Source organism: Idiotropiscis lumnitzeri, chromosome 12 (genome assembly GCF_059441095.1).
Source record: "Idiotropiscis lumnitzeri isolate Australia: NSW breed Sydney's pygmy pipehorse chromosome 12, RoL_Ilum_1.0, whole genome shotgun sequence".
In the NCBI taxonomy this organism is placed as follows: domain Eukaryota; kingdom Metazoa; phylum Chordata; class Actinopteri; order Syngnathiformes; family Syngnathidae; genus Idiotropiscis; species Idiotropiscis lumnitzeri.
Genome location: NC_142402.1, coordinates 6,417,295 through 6,435,134, shown reverse-complemented (window position 1 = coordinate 6,435,134; position 17,840 = coordinate 6,417,295). Strand labels below are relative to the sequence as shown.

General features: G+C 40.4%; 1 protein-coding gene across 1 annotated transcript in view; it reads left to right on the top strand.

The window, feature by feature from the left end:
• Positions 1 to 2,716: 2,716 nt before the first annotated feature.
• zswim5 (zinc finger, SWIM-type containing 5) overlaps positions 2,717 to 17,840 on the top strand; it is a 59,979-nt gene continuing 44,855 nt past the window's right edge. Inside the window, exon 1 of the mRNA XM_088311501.1 lies at positions 2,717 to 3,297. Within this exon, the coding sequence (XP_088167627.1) occupies positions 2,772 to 3,297 (526 nt within the window). The 5' untranslated portion in view covers positions 2,717 to 2,771. The remainder of the gene's footprint in view (positions 3,298 to 17,840) is intronic.

The window sequence follows — 17,840 nt, the reverse complement described above, 5'->3', positions numbered from 1 at the left end:
GGACTGATTATTTATTTACATTTTTTAATCTTTAAGTTCACATGAACTTATTGTAGTTATGTTGACTCTGGGATCATGTTTTGAGAGGTATTGGTGGGCTTTAGAGTAGTTTCAGATTTCAAATTGAGCTCGCCGCTCTTTAAATTTGGGAATGACTTGTTGCAAAACAGGTCAGAAGGTGTTGATCAGTTTTCAGTCAAAGCTGATGTCCATGAATGTCTTGTTTTGTTTGTTCTGCAATTTGAAAACACAAAAAAATCCCAAAAGACGCAATATGTGTTCATGTCGCAATAAATGCGGCGAAGTTTTTATATTGGCTAGTGTGTGCTCTTCACACAGTTGCTTCTATGTACAACTGATCCCCGCACAGCATGGTGCGATGACAGGCATTACACACTATTAGCTCCCCCTTTTTTCTTTCATGTTATAACTGCAATAGTGTGTGAGTTAAAAGAGAAAAGGGTTGAAGTACAATGTTGAAAGGAAGTAAGACGAAAGAGTGACTGAAAAACTAAGACAGAGTGATTGCCTATTGACTTGATGAGAAAGAGATGCATCATTATATAATTGTAAAACTCCCAGAAAGATAGGGTTTAATGGGGCTTTCTCTCCCCCATGGCTGCTTTAGTAATTTATCCCCCTCTTCTTCCATCTTTCTATCACTGTCTTTCACCCAAATACCCATCAATCTTTTTCCAATTACCTGCTCTGTCTATCCACAAATCCATCATAATCATTTCCATGGTAACGGATTGCATCCTCCATTGCCTTTGGTCTATTGTTTAATATAATTACATGCCAAAAAGCAGCCTTTTAAAGGCGGCAAAGTGATGCGCAGAGGGAGACAGATCTGAATTGTGACTCGGTTCTGAGCGTTTAATGTCTCTCCCATGTTTTCAGGAGTGTCACTGTCAGAAGAGCGAGTCAACCATGAAACCAATTCATCCAAGATGTTATTAGCCATTTTGTATAGATTACTTTTTATAGTTACTTACCTGTACATGTTGATAATAAGATAACTATAGCAACGTAGGGTGCGACAGCGCCTGCACAACATTGTTCGAAGCACATTTCAAAATTCGAACAACAACCAAACAAAACTACCAAATTATCTGTCTGATGTCATAGTCAGCTCAGAGGTCTTGACCTCTCTAATTATGTTGCCTCTCTGAGTTATGTTTACATGTGCATGTGCAAGTGGACACACATGATGTAATCACAGTTTATCGCATCAACCTAAACATATTCAAGTGACCAAGCATTCTGCCCTGCTCAGCTGATGAGAACGTAACTCAAGACAAAGTCACAGTCGATTGCAAGGAGAATAAAACAATAATTCATTTGAATTTTTCCCAGTAAAATTAAATGCCAAAGCAACTGATCACTTTCTGGATTTTGAAATAACCAAAGTGGTTTCAGATTTTCTAACTATATTCTAAATCGCTAAACTTAACCTCTAATTGAGTACTGCTAATTGGAAGGCAGGAATTTTATTTTATTTTATTTTTATCTTTGTCGCAATTTTGTTAACTACCTCTTAAGAATCATTGTTACAGTTTATGTTTGTACGCGTGTTTTCTAGTAAATAACTGTCTGCAATTTATCTGTATCTATTTGCACATCCCAGACCTGGAGTCCACATTGTTTGCATTAATGATGAGCTACATTACACTTCCACAAGTACCTGTCAGTTAAGTGTAGCTGTCCATTTACTACCATTTATCATACTTTATCACCTTAGTGCAGGGTGCGCAATCCTACCCTAACTGACGAGCTTTGGATGGCTCTCCAGTCAAGTACATGACAGACCATTCACCAATTAAATAATTGACACACATTAGGACTGTGGGACGAAACTGGAGAATGAACCTAAGCAAGAAATTGCACATGAAACCGACAACAATATTTAGCTCTGACTGCCATGGTTTTTTTTGTACCAATGTTTATTAATTCAATGTTGAATTAAAAAAATGTAGCTACGAAATGTCAAATGTGTGGTGTCTTGATGTGAGACTGTCATACAGTTACCATTTCTTCTTTGCATTGCAGCCCACTGGTACATGCTTGAAATTAACTTTTTATGACACAAAAACAATAGGTTATTCATGGGAGTCATTTAAAATGGTGATTCAGCCTAGTCTCCAAATCCTCTGCTCCTGAGAAATCCCCCAAAAGTGCTTCATATTAATGTGTATTTGCTGACCTGGAGTAATTGATATGTATGAGTTTGTAATCGTGTGATTTGAATTTGCAAAACAGTAACTTTGTTATTAATGAGGAGAATTTTGGTTCTTTTTTTCAGTCTATTTTAATCTAAAATGCGGATTTGATAAAGAGACTACAGAGAGTAGACGATAGAAAGGATTTTGTTTGAAGAAAAAATGTAAAACTTGCAACCGTCCTCTTTGCCGAATACGCAACTGCGTCAAGGCACGCAGATACATGACACAGGTCAACAAAACAGGAAACAGACGAGATTAGACTGTAAAATAAAAGCATTACACAAATATGTTTTATTTTACAGGTTCATGATGACAAAATTGGATGTTTTAATCACCTTAAAGTTATAGCTTTAAATCTCATTGGAGCTAAATTTTCACAGTGTTTCATATGTGTATGTCCACATTTCGTAAATTAACTTTTACTTTGGTAGGTAGAGCAGGACGTTTTGTCTTAACGTTGTGTCGTGGGTTCGTGCGCGTGTGTGCTCGGCTTCCGCCTGCACTCGGAGTCGGTGCGCTGTGGGTCTAGTCAGTGTAGATCTGCTTGCCATGGCGGAAGGACGAAGAGAACATTCACCCCATCCTCTCCTGTCCCTACCACCGGCTAGTAAGCGACCCTGCCTGCGCCCAGCTCCGCGGGGTCCCGGCCCTGGCCCCGGACACGGAAGCGGCTTAACCAGCTCCCGACATCGTTCCCCGGAGTCCCTCCTGGACTGTGCCGCGAAGGCAGTAGCTGAAAAGTGGGCCTTCGAAAGAGTAGAGGAGCGTTTTGAACGGATCCCAGAACCCGTTCAGCGGCGTATCGTCTACTGGTCTTTCCCCCGGAACGAGAAGGAGATATGCATGTACTCTTCGTTTCAGTGCCGAGTAGCCGGCGAAGAAGGTCCGTCGACAGCTACCAGCGGGGCAGGGGGTACCGGGTCCGGACCTACAACTACCGCTGGTGGCGGAGGAACCGCCACTGGTACGACGACTGTAGGAACAACCGCAGCGGTGGGAACGGGAGATGCGCTGCCTTTCCGCCGGGGTATCCGGTTGCTGGAGATCGGCTGCGTGGAAAACGTTTTACAAGTCGGTAAGTGGAAAGATTTCCCGGTGACACGCAACTTCTTGGTACAGCGCACCGTTGCGGATCGTCGGTACAGAATCTTTACCGGACACGCTTGATTAAAGCCGACTCAGTACATTTGTTTTTGGAATGTTTGTTTTTTTTGTTTCTAAACACGATCGCGAGTTTATGGTTGCGTGACATTTTTTTAAACTTCTTAATCAAGCTTCCTGGTGGATATTTTTGACAAATGTGCTCGTGTCCGCGTGAGTGGAGATAAGGTTGCTTGCTGACATACCCGACCAGCTGCTGTTTAAAAATTAAAGGGCTTCCTATTGTGGCTTCGCTACGCTTTAACTGGCCTCTCTCCATTTGTGACATTTGCAATCGAGTTTAATGTAAGGCATACTATGTTTTGGGTGAAGTAAACCGCTCCAAGAGTAATTGAAGCGAATGTTGACTTTTTTCGACGAGCGGGGCTGACTTGGAGCCTTCGACGCGGAGACAAGTCGGGGGAGGCGCGGAGTAGATTGACAGCCACCGATACAAAAGGACTCAACGGGGCTTTATGTTTGTTTGCGTCAATTCCCAAATTCCCAATATTTTTCCAAAACTACCCGTTAGTTGTGAGTGGTTTAGCCTAGGAACAAAGGCTGTTATTGGGTCTCTTATTATTAATAATCCGACGTTAATCCGTGAGGAAAAAAAGTCCCCCACACGGCTGTGTTTACTCGCCGCTGCTGATCCGAGTGGACAAAGAGACGCGGACGCCACCGGCGTGGAAAAGACCTTCTGTTTGTTGTGTTTCCGTCAGTAGTTTGGATCTAATGTTTAAATCCGTTCTTTGCGTGCGTTTTTCCAGACGCTTGCCACACAAAAGGCTCACAGTTGAAATGATCGATAAACGTCTCGCGTTTCCAGCACTGCAGAGAGGATGTTTTCAAACAAAGGGCCATTCCGCAAAAGCTCCTTCTCCAACGCAATCCTCATTCAAGTCCTTGCAAGCACAACATGATCTTGGATATGACAAAAATGGATGGGATTGAAACTAATGAAAAGTGGTGGAAAAAAAACAACCTCTTGGTGTTATTGGGATATTTTCTTCTTGTTTGGCCATATGGCGTGAGAGGCAGTGGAGCTTGTCTGGGGTTTCATGTTGCCTCAAGGTATCAGGGGAAGCTGCAAACTGTGGCTTCTTTCGGATTGCTGTATCTCATTGCATCTTTTTTAAATGGCCATTGATTCGACTCCATTACGATCTGCAACGTGAGACTTGTGAATATGAAAGCGAGATTTACTTTTAGCTTTGTTTAGTGCCATCTGGCTTGATGCGTTTGTGCAAGCTTGCGGGATGTGATCCTAAAGCGGCACCTTCATTAAAGTGTTAATGTCAGGATAATTCTAGCTGGTTAATGATTGCCTGTAATTGGGCACCATATGCAAAGAATGTTGGCAAGGGGGCTTTAACTCGCGAGGAGGGACACTTCCGGTTATCATAAACACTACCATGCACATAAAAGCTGCACAGCACGCTTCTTTGGTGCATGTAACATAGTAATTCAAAACATATGGCACATAACTGCTGTGTCGATATTTTTGGGGGTCAAATAAGTTATATCCCCTCAGGTGTAAACTGACATTTTACAGAACAAAAGCAAAGTATCTACAGTATCCAAAAGCAAACACCCACCAGCCTCACCTGTCTCTCCGCACGTTGTATCTCATCTCCCTCAAGGTCGGTCGCAGCAGGTCAACACATGGTTTTGTCTACCTGTCAACAAAGCGGAGAACGGTTAAATAGTTGCATGACATCAAGATAAGATTTGGCCTGCTCTTCAGTTTGTGGCCCATGGGAACCGGCAGCGGTGTAAAAAAACATTTGTATTCAAATAATAACATTTGGACAAGCTACCATGCGCGATAACCCTATTAAGCATATGATGACACTCCTGGATTTACCAACTGCTTGTCACTTGGCTCTTACTACAATGTTGCATTGGCAGCACTCTCCTGACAGAGCTTACACGTGTGTTGATGGTGCATGTTTAAAAATATGGTCTTGTTTTTTTTTTTTTGAAGGAATTGCACTAAGGAAATTGGTTGTTCATAGTTGGAGCCACATTTATTAAAACATACTCTAACTCTTCATCAAGCCTATCAATCCTTTATCATTATTCAAATCATTCTTCAGTTTTTTTTTTGGAACAAAATATTTTGCATCACGTTCTGTCTGCCAGGCATCAGACATCTTAGACAAAGCAGCGAGTGAATGTAATCCTATTTTACACTGCCTATTAAACCCACAGTTTTCATAAAGGGGGACCAAGGCTAGCTGGAATTTTGTTTTTCTTTGCAGTTAATAGCAAAGCTGGGATGGCGGGTGGAAGTTTTAACCGTGACACTCACTTTTGAAAACCTGCTGCATTGAAAGCAACCGCCGCATTCCAACAAGCATTGCATATGTCACTAGTGTTGATTTCATCGCACAACTTGTAATTGCAGAATGCCAGCTTGCTACATGAAAGTAGTTGTGTTCTGTAGAATATCTGGATAAACGCCAGACCTTCCATCTTAACTTTGATGCAAAAATTGTGCTTGATCTGTCTTCAAGAAGATTAAGATACAGAAAAAAAACTATGGTGGAGTAGGATTAACTTCTTTAGTCATACAAAACATAAAATAAAAAATAAAACAGTGAGAGTAAGCAACCCAATTTCCTGTTTTGATTGAAGAAGTTAAGTTCCCCGTACTTTATATCACCTAATGAGATTTTGAACATTTGACGATATTAGATAATGGTCTGAATATTGTGACACAGCTCTTGTGAATGTATGTATAACGTTATAACAAAAACGACACAATCCTGAAATAGTTGTGGGAAAGACGGTCCTTTCGGCACTTAATGGTTATCAAATTATATTTGAACACAATTTTGAGATCCAAATTAGAAAATGACGAGATGGATTAGTACCTTCAAGTCTATATGACGAGATGGATTAGTACCTTCAAGTCTATACTCACGCACACACACTTAAACACTCTTTGAAAGTAAAGTCCTTTGTCTGTCTTGGTTTAACGGTAACACTGTCTGATTGGAGGGACATGAGCTCATCAGCAATTTATCAGACCATGTGTAATAATCTACTCCTAGCTCCAAGTCATAATTAGAATAGTCCAAGCTAAGTGTGCTTGTGTATTTACCCCCATCAGCCCCCCCACCCCCAAACACACTCACACACTTGCATCCCCCAACGCACCACATGTATGACCAGAAGCTCCCTTGCCAGTTATAAAGTCCTCAGAGACCCGGAGGAAGGGATATTCGGGAGCGAAGGGCGGGAGTGTTGGGGGGAGAGTTCCTCAGTTTTGAATCAAGCTTCAGGATTATTGGGTCATGCTTTGTTACCCAGCTGCAGAAAAAAACCCTTGTTCACAGAAAGGGGGGTAGGAAGGATCTGTGTGTGAATGTATGTGTGTCCCTTCCATGTCTCCGTTTGTAGAATGTTACATAAAGCTGTAATGGGTCCCCAATGCCTTTTGAAAGCGACGGTGGCTCTGACAAAGCGAGGCAGCAGAGTTGAACAGGATTAAACTGTAGGTGACAGTCAGTCAGCGGTTCTTCCAAGTGCTTCTAAAAGACTAATTCAGACTGCCAGGTAGCAAGTGTCCGTTTTAGCCGTTCTCTTTACCTGAATGGTACGAGGATCTTAATAAACTGGCTGCACCTTACCGTGACATGGGGAATGGAATAAGAAAAAACATATGCGTTTTGGTTTCTTGAAAGTGTCAGAATGCAACGGCGTTCTGCTTTAGGTTCCTTTTTGTTGAGTTAATTCCTTCATATGTATTTGACACAGCCATTTTCATCGCACCGCAACACCCTATCGTGAAAGCTCAAGCCTGATTAGGGATTGACAGGTCTAAGATATCCAATGACACCCAAAACTGAATTGTACTGTTTTGATGGTTAAAGAATGATCAAGCAGCTACTATCTTTCTGAGAAATTGCAAAATTTCTCTTTGTTTGCCCCAGAGCATTTGGATAAAAGGACAGCTAAAAAATGCTAAGATTGTCCTCGCATGCATCCTTTGTTTTCTTGCTCAATTCTTTGAAGTAGATTTGCTCAGTTTTCTCCTCTTTCTGACCAAAGCCTCATTGTGCATGCCTTTAAGCCAGTGCTTCTCAATTATTTTCTGTCATGGCCCCCCTACCAAGAAGAAAACAATTCACACCCTCCCCACCTCCCCCTTCTCTCAGCTGCAACTAAAAATAATAGCATTTCCGTTGCAAAACAAACCTACAATGTAGAGATAATACTCACTGCGCATGATGGGCAAGGAGAGCGCCACTGCCAACTACTGGAGTGGATGTGCAATTACACTTTATTGGAGTACGGCAAAGGGCTGAACGATTTTAAGAAAAAAACTAATCACAATTTTTCTGGGTGATGCGATTTTATTTTGCGTTTTTTATTTAAGCTTTTGTCCAAAAATTCACAATTTCTTCACAATGTACAGTGACATTTACAAACATGATGGAAAATGCTATTAAACCATTAAAAACAATTTTTTAAACCGTAATTTTTAAAAAAAATTTCATACTAATGTACATGTTCTTTGTATATAGATGTTATATTATGTCAATAGAATTTTCCCCTAGAAAAGCAAAATTGATAAGAAATATAATTTTGAGAACTATTATTGTTTAGATCTTGAAACTCAGTACTCTGTGGTGCAAATATTGATGAGATAATAAATATTTACTATACATTTGACATCGAACCTCTTCGTCGTGATGACGTCATCGGTTTCCGTGTTCCGGTCTGAGAGCGTCTGCTAAATTGCTAACGTAGCCGTCATCTTATTTTATGTTTCGATTCGTAATGGTTGCAATAAAAAAAAATTCTGTTCATAGCTGCTGGCTCTCCGCCCAAACGCGGTTCGAGTCAGACTTCTATTAAAAGTCGAGCGTACATCGAAGCACGCTCTAATTCATTTTAGCGATTGGCACGCTTAGCGCCTCCTCGTTTAAAACGCTACTTGTCATCGCGCAGCTCGTTGCTGCTGCTGTCCACGGACTTAGATATGGCACAAATAAAGCTCATCCTACTGCGGCGCAAGATAGCTTGGTGGCTAGTATTCAAGTAGCGGCGAAAGAAATTACTTCCGGGACATCGAGCGACAGGCCGGCGCTTTTTTTTTTCTCCCACCAATCAGTACTGCGTGACCTACTGTGTGAACTAGGGGCAGCTTTGACGATCTCAAAATAGAGTTATCGGAAAATTGCAATTTTGGTCCCAAAACCACACATTGTTCAGCTGTAGTACGGCGGAAAAAATGCATGTTCCCCAGGTTAACACGTGCCCCTCTCAGCATCGCACCGCACCCCCCACTGTTTGAGAAGCACTACTCTAAGCAGACAAACCAGGACTTGACATGTGATGTTAAAGTATCCAAAACGGTTGTTCTTTGCTAGTTTTGGAAAATCTTTGTTTTAGAATGGAGTAAGAGAGAGGGGGTTCTGAAATTGTACTGCAACACCTCTAACATGGTTTCAAACTTGTTTCTGTAGCTTTCCCCATGATGTTTTGCTGTTTTCTTTGGATGGACTTGCACTACTTGTTGCAATTGCATAATTCTGATTCATTTACATAATTTCTGGACTATAAAACGCACCTTAAAAGCCACAACTGCTAAATCTTGCCATAAAAGCTAATTTGTACATACATTGGCCACTTCGGCTTGATAGTCGCGGATCTCCATGTTATAATCAGAATCTGAATGCCCTTTATTGTCATTGGACTCAGTCTGCAAAGAGATTAGAGAGCTCCCCACTCCAGTCCAATACAACAATAATTTAATTAAATATATAAATTAGATTAATTCAAGATTTCTGATTTCTGATTAAATAGAAAATAAATATGAAATTGGATAAATAAAAAAATAAATAATAAAATAAAATGGGATATTTGCAAAGAAAGCAGTCACACTGACGTTTATTTTAATTATTTTTTTAAAACATTTTTATTTACTCTCAACACCAGTATACGCCCACTGCCAACAATGCCGAATGCAGCTCGTTACACAGTCGCGTCTCAGTGACAGGACCTGTCTCAGTGTCTCAGTGTGGCACGAGGTAAATTTGTAGATGAGCTTCCCCCCGACAAATCAATGCCGCCTTCGGACACTAGTTTGCTCCATGTTCTGGAGACGCAGGGGCTGCACGGATTTATGTAAGTCTGTAAAGAGATGTCGCTCCATGGCCGGACTTGCTGTCCCCGTTGTCAGCAATGTTGGGAGTCAGTCATCAAACAAACAACAAAGAGCACTTCAAAGATGGCTGTATTTTTGGCTCTAATTCCCTATGGTCATTGAACTTGCGCCCAATCTGCTTTTTTTTACTCTACTTTATACTATATACTCTCTATATTTGCTTCTACGGAGCTTCCGCATTTCTCTCTCTCCCTCACATTCCATTCACAAATGGTTGAATATTCATTATGAGGAAATGTTTGAACTTTTTCATTGGATCACTGTGAGGTTTTTGGTAATTTTATTGGACAACTTTGGCGACATTATGGGTAATTCTATTTGCAGCTTGAAGTTCTTCTGTAACAAAAATCCTAAATAAAGCGCATCATATTAAAAGCCGCAGGGTTCAAAAAGTGGGGGAAACATTGAGAACCTTGGGAGTCGTTTTGATTTTTATTCTTTCGGTTGCGAATCGATTCAATATTCATTTTTAAATTATCCAATATTGATCTAAACATATCCGTCGTGTCATATTACTTTTGTTTCAACAATAATACATCTGAAATAAAAAAAATGCACAGAACATACTTGTGCATATGGAGTATAAACGTCAAAAACATGAAAGTTGTGTGTAACCCTTAAATAATCTAAAATATGTTTTCCTCTTGGAAATTGTACTTCAAAATTTAAAATGCTCAATGAATGTTTTTGCGCGTATGTTGCACAAAATTAAGAAAAAAATGGCTCTGTATTGGAAAAGTCAATTGCATGTAAACCTAATTTCTTTACTCTCAGGGAAATGAGAAGTGATAGTTACGTCAGGGTCAGTCGTCCAACTGACACAAAGTCGACCGGCTTCAACAACTCCAAAACCGCTGCCTTCAAATCTGTGTACACCTTCGGGATGTCAACTTCTGCAGTAAATGTAATCATATTGGTGATGTGTCACACTCTCACTTAACATTATAAATGGAAAAAAAGAAAATATTGGCACAACATCTGAATAGGGCAGCCCAATACTCAATGTGACCTGTGAACGTGGCCGGTATTTGTGAATCCCTCCACATCCACTCCTTTTTTTTCCCCAGTTAATAACAGTTCTACAAATATCATAAACTATCTGGACACGTGCTAAGATAAAGCACAAAGCAAACTCAAGTTCCTCCTTTGCGGTGTTTTGGATATTTCGGCATTGTGTATTTTCTTCCATTTGAGGGTGGATGCAATCAATGGCAGCATTGTCCTTGTAGCTTTTGAAGCAAGCATTTGCTGTTGTTCTCAGTTATTGCGCCATCCCACACCTGCCTTTTATTAGTTTTGTGTGTGTGTGTGGGGGTGGGGGTGCGTGTGTGTGTGTGTTTGGGTGTGCACACATGGTGGTTACACATTTGGCTGCTGTCCACGTTTCAGTCAGAGTGAGGCTGGACTTTGATGTTGTATGGTAGTAATTGCCAGACAAATGTTGGGGAGATACAATGACTGAAAAGACGTGGAGAGAGAAGGATATATTTGGGAAGTAAAGTATTACACTTCTTATTGTTAGTTGGCGGAACAAAACCTTTAAACCCAACGTGTGCATGCTTTTTGGCTGTTTATTCTGACTGTCCTCGATCGACAATGTTCATTTGACCAACATTGCAATTTGAAGTCTATAAATTTCAGGCTTTGTATTGTACTGAATAAGAATGATTTAATCAGCACAAGTGTAAATGGCCCTCATTTTATTGAAGCCCAACGCTTTTTTCTTGGTGCAAGCTCAAGAACAGTGATGCACCATTCATCTGCTTCTATTGATTACTTGATGGTTGGATAGAAGTCATTCAAGCGCAACTCCACTCAGTTTTCTCTCATTTGTCGGGGATTTTTCAGAGGACCCCTTAAAAGTTATTCTGGATTAGTGTTTTTGGGGGTAAATATGTTGACATATCCGGGTCAGTGTGGCCCTCAACCTGTAGTCATCAGAACAGTGGTTCAGTTTGAAAATATTTCAAAACTACAACAGAAGACAAGTCATTTTGATAGTCAGGACCTATTATTATAACGGCTGATAACATATTTCGCAAGTCAAGTATTACCCCTACCGCACTTCATTTACTGTTTAGCTATCGTACATAAACATGATATAGTAATGAATTAACTCAAATATCTTCACAAAAAGAATGAAGTCAACGAACTTAAAGTCATTTATGTTTTACGTATATATTCCACATCAACATTATATTAGTACCAATCACACGTTTTACTATCTCCCAGAAATTCCTTCTATTTCTGCTCCCTTTCATTGTTTTCACTATCTCTGTCTCTGCTTTCCATTTCTCTTTTGCTTTTGAAAGCTCAAAATACGATGCTTTATTGTTTTGCCATGCCCACTTGGAAACGGGCAGCAGTAGCTCATAGATTCTTCTATTGAGAACACATGCACATGTAGAGTTGTAGTGAATAGCTGTCTCCATTGTGCTTCCTCAAGATCTTCAACACTCGTAACAACAGTGCTACTATTAGAGCCAGGACTGACGAGTGCCCGTAGGAGCGTATTGTGTTTGAAGGAGCCATTATAGATGCATTAGAAACAATTTCCATACGTATGGCTGACTTTGATCTCAGGAAATGTAAATCGATGCACTTCCCTTTTTGTCTGTACATGTTTCTCGACTTTACACACGTCTTCTTCTTGCCAGATGAAAACATGCTGTAACATTTGGTACGCATTTTGTAGCCCACTCAAAGTACTCAAACTTTTATCAGTAGAATTGACCTCTTCTGGCCATCTTTGTCTTTTCATTCTGCGTTCACTTCAGTCCCTATGCTCATTTGTATGAAAAGATGAAAGTTATGTCACTTAAAGACAACATCTCCATTTATGGTGATTCAATCTGCCCGTGTGCATTAGTAAATTAGTGGGCTGATGTGACTGCATTTTTTTTTTTAATCATTTTTCTGCCCTTTTCATTCACATGCACTGTGATGGAAATGAAAAAGACTGAACCATTCAATGTTGTTTCCATATCTAAATTGTCATTGTTGAACCCCAGTCCGTGCTATATCATCAATGTCTGAATGGCTGAGTGACCAAAGCACTCAAATAAATTACTGTGGGGAAAGAAAACCTTAGTTTACAATACAATTTGGTTAAGTTATTTTGGGAACGTTATTTTTGTTTGCTTTGTCAGAGGTTTTTAAGGGCACCAATGTAAGCAACCGCGTGCAAACTGCCTTAATTTTCAAACTACAAACTGCACCCGATTAAAAGCTGCAACAGGCAAATTTAGCCATAAGAACTGATTTGTACATATTTTGGACACTTCACTTAATTAGCTCCTGGTCTCCATGTTATAACATGAAGCATTTGCAAAGAAGGAGGTCACGCACATGGATTTTTAAAAACTTTTAGTTACCTTTAAAGGACACTTGATCCTGCTGAACATTGACACAGATACAATGGTATACATGTAAAAATTACATCAGTACTGAAATTCACCCCTCGAAAATACTTTTTTGTGATGAGATTTACGACAAATTGGCATGCCCGCTTTGGGAGCTTGGCTTGTAATTTTTTCCGGTCTCAGCTGACTACGGCAAGCATTGTAATGGTTTGTGAGTTCTGTGGTCTAAAACGGCAAACAATCGCCACCAAAATTTAAATGTTAATTTCTACTTCAACCTGTCTGTTCTGTGCAATATTTTGGATTTATTGGCATCAATCGTGTGCTCATATGATCTCCTCCACAAAATCAAAAATACCGTGCTGATTGCTTCTCCACTTACACAGACTGAAGCGGGCAAGAGCAATAATGTGCACACAAACCCCAACAGTTTTTACTTCAGACATTTAGCTCCGATCAAATTTTGTTTCATTTCTGGAGGCGGTTGGTGGCTGGCAGCTGGTGGCAGGCAGTCATGGATGTTTCCACCCCATGGCTAACCAGTAGCTGCCGCTGCGGTGGTGTGAAAAGTAACAGCCATGCTAATAGCAGAAATTAGCTTTGGGTCGCTAAACAGACGAGGTTAGCAGAAGAGCTTCTTGGCGTCCAGACATGCGCCTCTGTGCTGTCGAGTACCTTTGTGTCTGCCGCTGCTTGGAGCCATCAGCGTTGAAGTGAGAGTGGGCATCGATTTTGGATGAAAACCTCATTGACGAACCCTGGAGGTGGTCTTTTTGAACGTTCCGTGTCGCGGAGCGGCATGTGCTTTGAGCTGGGGCCGCTTCGGGAGCAGTTGGATAGCGAGGTTCACAACAACCCTGGTTGTTGTGCCTTTGTGAAAAGTTGGACTTTGAAAACATTCAACACACTCGCACATGACCCTAGTGATGATATGCAGTGCAGGAAATGGATGGATGGATGGACACACTGAAAAATTCAGAGCACCAAATTTCCAGTTAGGAGGCTTAGCCCTGATTGGCTTTGGTGAAAAAAAAGTACGTCAAGCTAACGGTTTTAAATGAAACAACCTACGAACAATTAACCTTCCGAAAAGCCTTTCGGAATGCGTTGTGTTTGCGTATCTTGGTGACTTATTAAAGAAAACAGACAAGACATGACAGAAACTACACATAAGCTTTTCATTTCCTCATTCTCTTTTAAGTCAGCCATGGAAAGGCTTATCATTTAGTGACGTTTTCAGAGGTTGAAGTCCCAAGGTAGAGATGAGAACATACATTTTGGGTCTGGTTAGCGACGTATTTACATTGAATTTCAATGGACAAATTGTGATCAGTGCCTGGTGTGACTCCCACCAAGACTTATTTTTAGGGAGCGGTTTTCAAATTGCTATTTGTTGTCTCATTTCTCTAAAACAAAATAGAAGCTCATATCATTTTCCCGGTAAAAGTGTTTTGAGCTTGTGATTGAAAAATGGACCATGCAATCATTGGAGAGAGGGGGAAATTAATTAAGCTGACCACTTTGCTGTTGATTGATCAAGAGACAGTCGTTTCAACGCATCAATAGTCTAGGGAGAGCACTTACACTTACGATGGACAAAAAAAAATTGAAGACACTTTGGTTCTAGCATTATTACACTGTCATTAAGTGTGTAAAACATTCACACATCTTTCATAATTCAAGCAAATGTTGCAGTCTGAACTATGCACTCCTCTATTGCTGGCTGTGTGGCAAGTTATTGGTCTCAACCAGAAGGCATGTATTTGTAATATTAGACATACTATACTTTATAACTATACATCTTACAACAATTACACTATGTGCTCTAAAATGATGACGTGGATCTTTATACGTACACATTGTTTCATGCTGTCAAGTTAAACAAACATTTGCTCACTTTTATTGTCAAGTCTGAGGAGATGTTCTTCGTCATTCATACTCCCCATCCTCTGTGTGAGTCACCTTCTAAGCTGTTGGGTCATGTTGGTCTTCTTCTATAAACAAGTCAGACGGAAGTTCGCAGGTATGAGCTAGAAATGAATGAATGCCATGAATGACTTGACATACTAGTTTAGTTTCCCTAATTTGCATGAATGCTATTTCCACGTTTATGTGTATGCGTGTGCCACTATCTCTTTCCATGCCTACCTGCTAATCAAGCCACTTTTGTGAGTTTTTTTGTGGTTGTTTTACTAGTGCCCATTAGACTGCAGTCTGACAGTGAATTGAATGGCAAGATAACTGGAGAGTGGACCACATGAGGTGATAATGAAAAAAAAAAATCTGTCTCATGAGGGGGATGGGTGAGAAATGGAAGACACGCGGAGTGTGAAGGATGGAGGAAAATGTAGGGAGATTTAAAGGAGGTGTGAAGGAAGGAAGCAGGCACAAGAAGAGCTGAAAGGCAAATGTAGAAGTACACACAAGCAACTTGTCACCTCTGGCTCCCACTTCTCACACCCGTGCACACACACACACACACACACACACACACACACACACCCCCACACACCCACAGACAGTCGCAAAATAGCAAAAGGTGAGTGAGGGTCCTCATTATAGGGTTAGTTTATGCTTGACATGCAACGGAATAACGTCATTTCAGTCCGTCTGCGTGGTGCCCACATTGCCCACATTTTCTGCACCAATAAAAAATTGAATGAGCGAGAGTAAAGTGTTTTCTACGTCCTGATTCTTTGTTTTCATTTATTTTGTTCAATGTTTATAGACTGTTCACCCCAAACAATAGTTCATTGAAAAAAAAACGAAACAAAAAAAACCGACATTGTTTTCTCCCTCTATTGTGGTGAATTGTTCTAATGTCGTGGTTGCTCTTTACTGCCTCCTATATTGTGGGATAGAGGTGCTCTGATCGATCTTATAATTCTTTGTTTATTCAGCTATTTACATTGTTGCAGAGCATTATGGTGTGGCGTCATTTCAGATTTTTTTTAGAACAACAACAAAAAGGAGTGAAACATATAAAAGAAAATGCATTTAGTGATTATGGAATGTCCGCCTAAAAAGATGTTTTTATATCCAAAGAATGGGTGGCTCTCAGCCCGAATGGAAATGGATTCTACCATTTGGGAGCAACCGACTCAAAGGCTCTGTCACCTTCAGTATTTAATTTATATCAGCAGATCGCAGTGACCCGACAGGGCAGTGAAAAGACTGTAGATTGACTTAATATGAAATTACATGACCATTGAAGGGATCTGTAGGTAATAGTTAGAATTTTGTATTGGATTCTAAAATGAACCAAATCAGTAACTATATAATATTTAGTAATAAAGGGCTAGAAATATAAATAAAATGTCAAATATAGTTTTTTTTTACATCGACCCATCAAATAAAAAAATTCAAGAAATTAATTGGTTTATTTTTTATATTTTTTATTTATTATAGAAAAAAAATAACATTTTGCACATTTTTGGAGCATAAGACCCGGATCGGAACACTCCTATAGTCTGGGAGAATGTCCACTACGCGCGAGGGCAAACCAAGCAGAGTATGAAAGGCTGGAAAAGTTTTGCCGGCCAAAATGTACACGTGTCAAGCATAAACCAAGCAAACTCTCAGCAGTTCTTCGCATACACGTGTGCGAGTGTTTGCGCGTGTATAGGGGTGTGTGTGTGTGCGTGTGCGTGGGGGTGTGCGCGCGCGTGTGTTTGTGATGGTGGTGGGCTTTCAAGGTGCTCTATTATGGGGGGATGGGGATGACCTGAGTAAAGAAGGGAGTCGAGATGAATTGATTGGAGCAGTCAAGTGCAGTAGCCCCTCCTCGCTACACACGTACAACATGATTGTGGTCAGCAATTGTGTGGATGAGTCTGGTTGCGACCTCCAACCCTCTTGCTCGCGCTCGCGCATGCGCACGCACATGCACATTCACACCCACACCCACACTCACACTCGCGTGTACATGCACACACTTCCCATACTAACACATACTGGTTTCCATGTGAGATGAGGAGCCAGTTTGGGAGCTGGAGTCCAGCCACAGATTGTCGGATTGTCAGGTAGAACGTCTGGCGGGGGACAGCATGAGGCCTCCAGTCAGACCATGTGCTGTGGAACTCTACATATACCCGCCGGGCTCTTCTTGTGGGTCAGCTTTTACTTAATTAAAAAAGAGTACAACTCACTGAACTTGCATTAAATATAACTTATTTTCTGCGGTTGTTATGCTATTTACATTGCATGTTTCTTTTCCTTGACATATTTTGGTTGTAAACATAGAATTAAAGGTTTTTCCAGTCCTGGTCCATTAGATCTCCTGGTGCAACCCTTGAACATTTTCACTGGCTGTCATCTTCTTTTGCTCCTGGGTGTTTTTTTGTCACCCTTTTCTCTGGTGTAAAGCATAAATTAGTAAGAACGACAGTTTACAACAATTACAGATATAAAAATATAAATTACTTTGACGTGCAGTTGTGTAAGTATTCATCTCTGCAACTTAATTCTGCTAACGCGGGGGTGCTCAAATCTAAGAATGTGATACACTATAAATCAATGACTACATTTAAATGCCATCAATGTTTGGCTTAAGGTCAAAATCCCAGTTTATGAAACATTTAAAATTAGCCGTTTACATGTGTGAGGTAGGGCCGTGTAACGATTCAGATTTTCAAAATTGTTTTTGTCCAGTTCACAAGGGCCCAAATCGATTCGATTTCCATTATACATGTAAGAAATACATCTTCACTAAACAGCAGACAACAGACAACAACTATGTACGAACGAAAATTTTATTCTGCATAGAAGTTACAGGGCATCGCACACTGACGCCAAGATACACTTGACCGCGATTCTTGAAACAGGTACTAGTGAATGATATTTTTCATGATTTATTGTAATTATTGTACTTATTACTTTTGTTATTGAATTGAGGATCAATCGTTCTTTCTATTTTACACAGTATTCTGAATAATA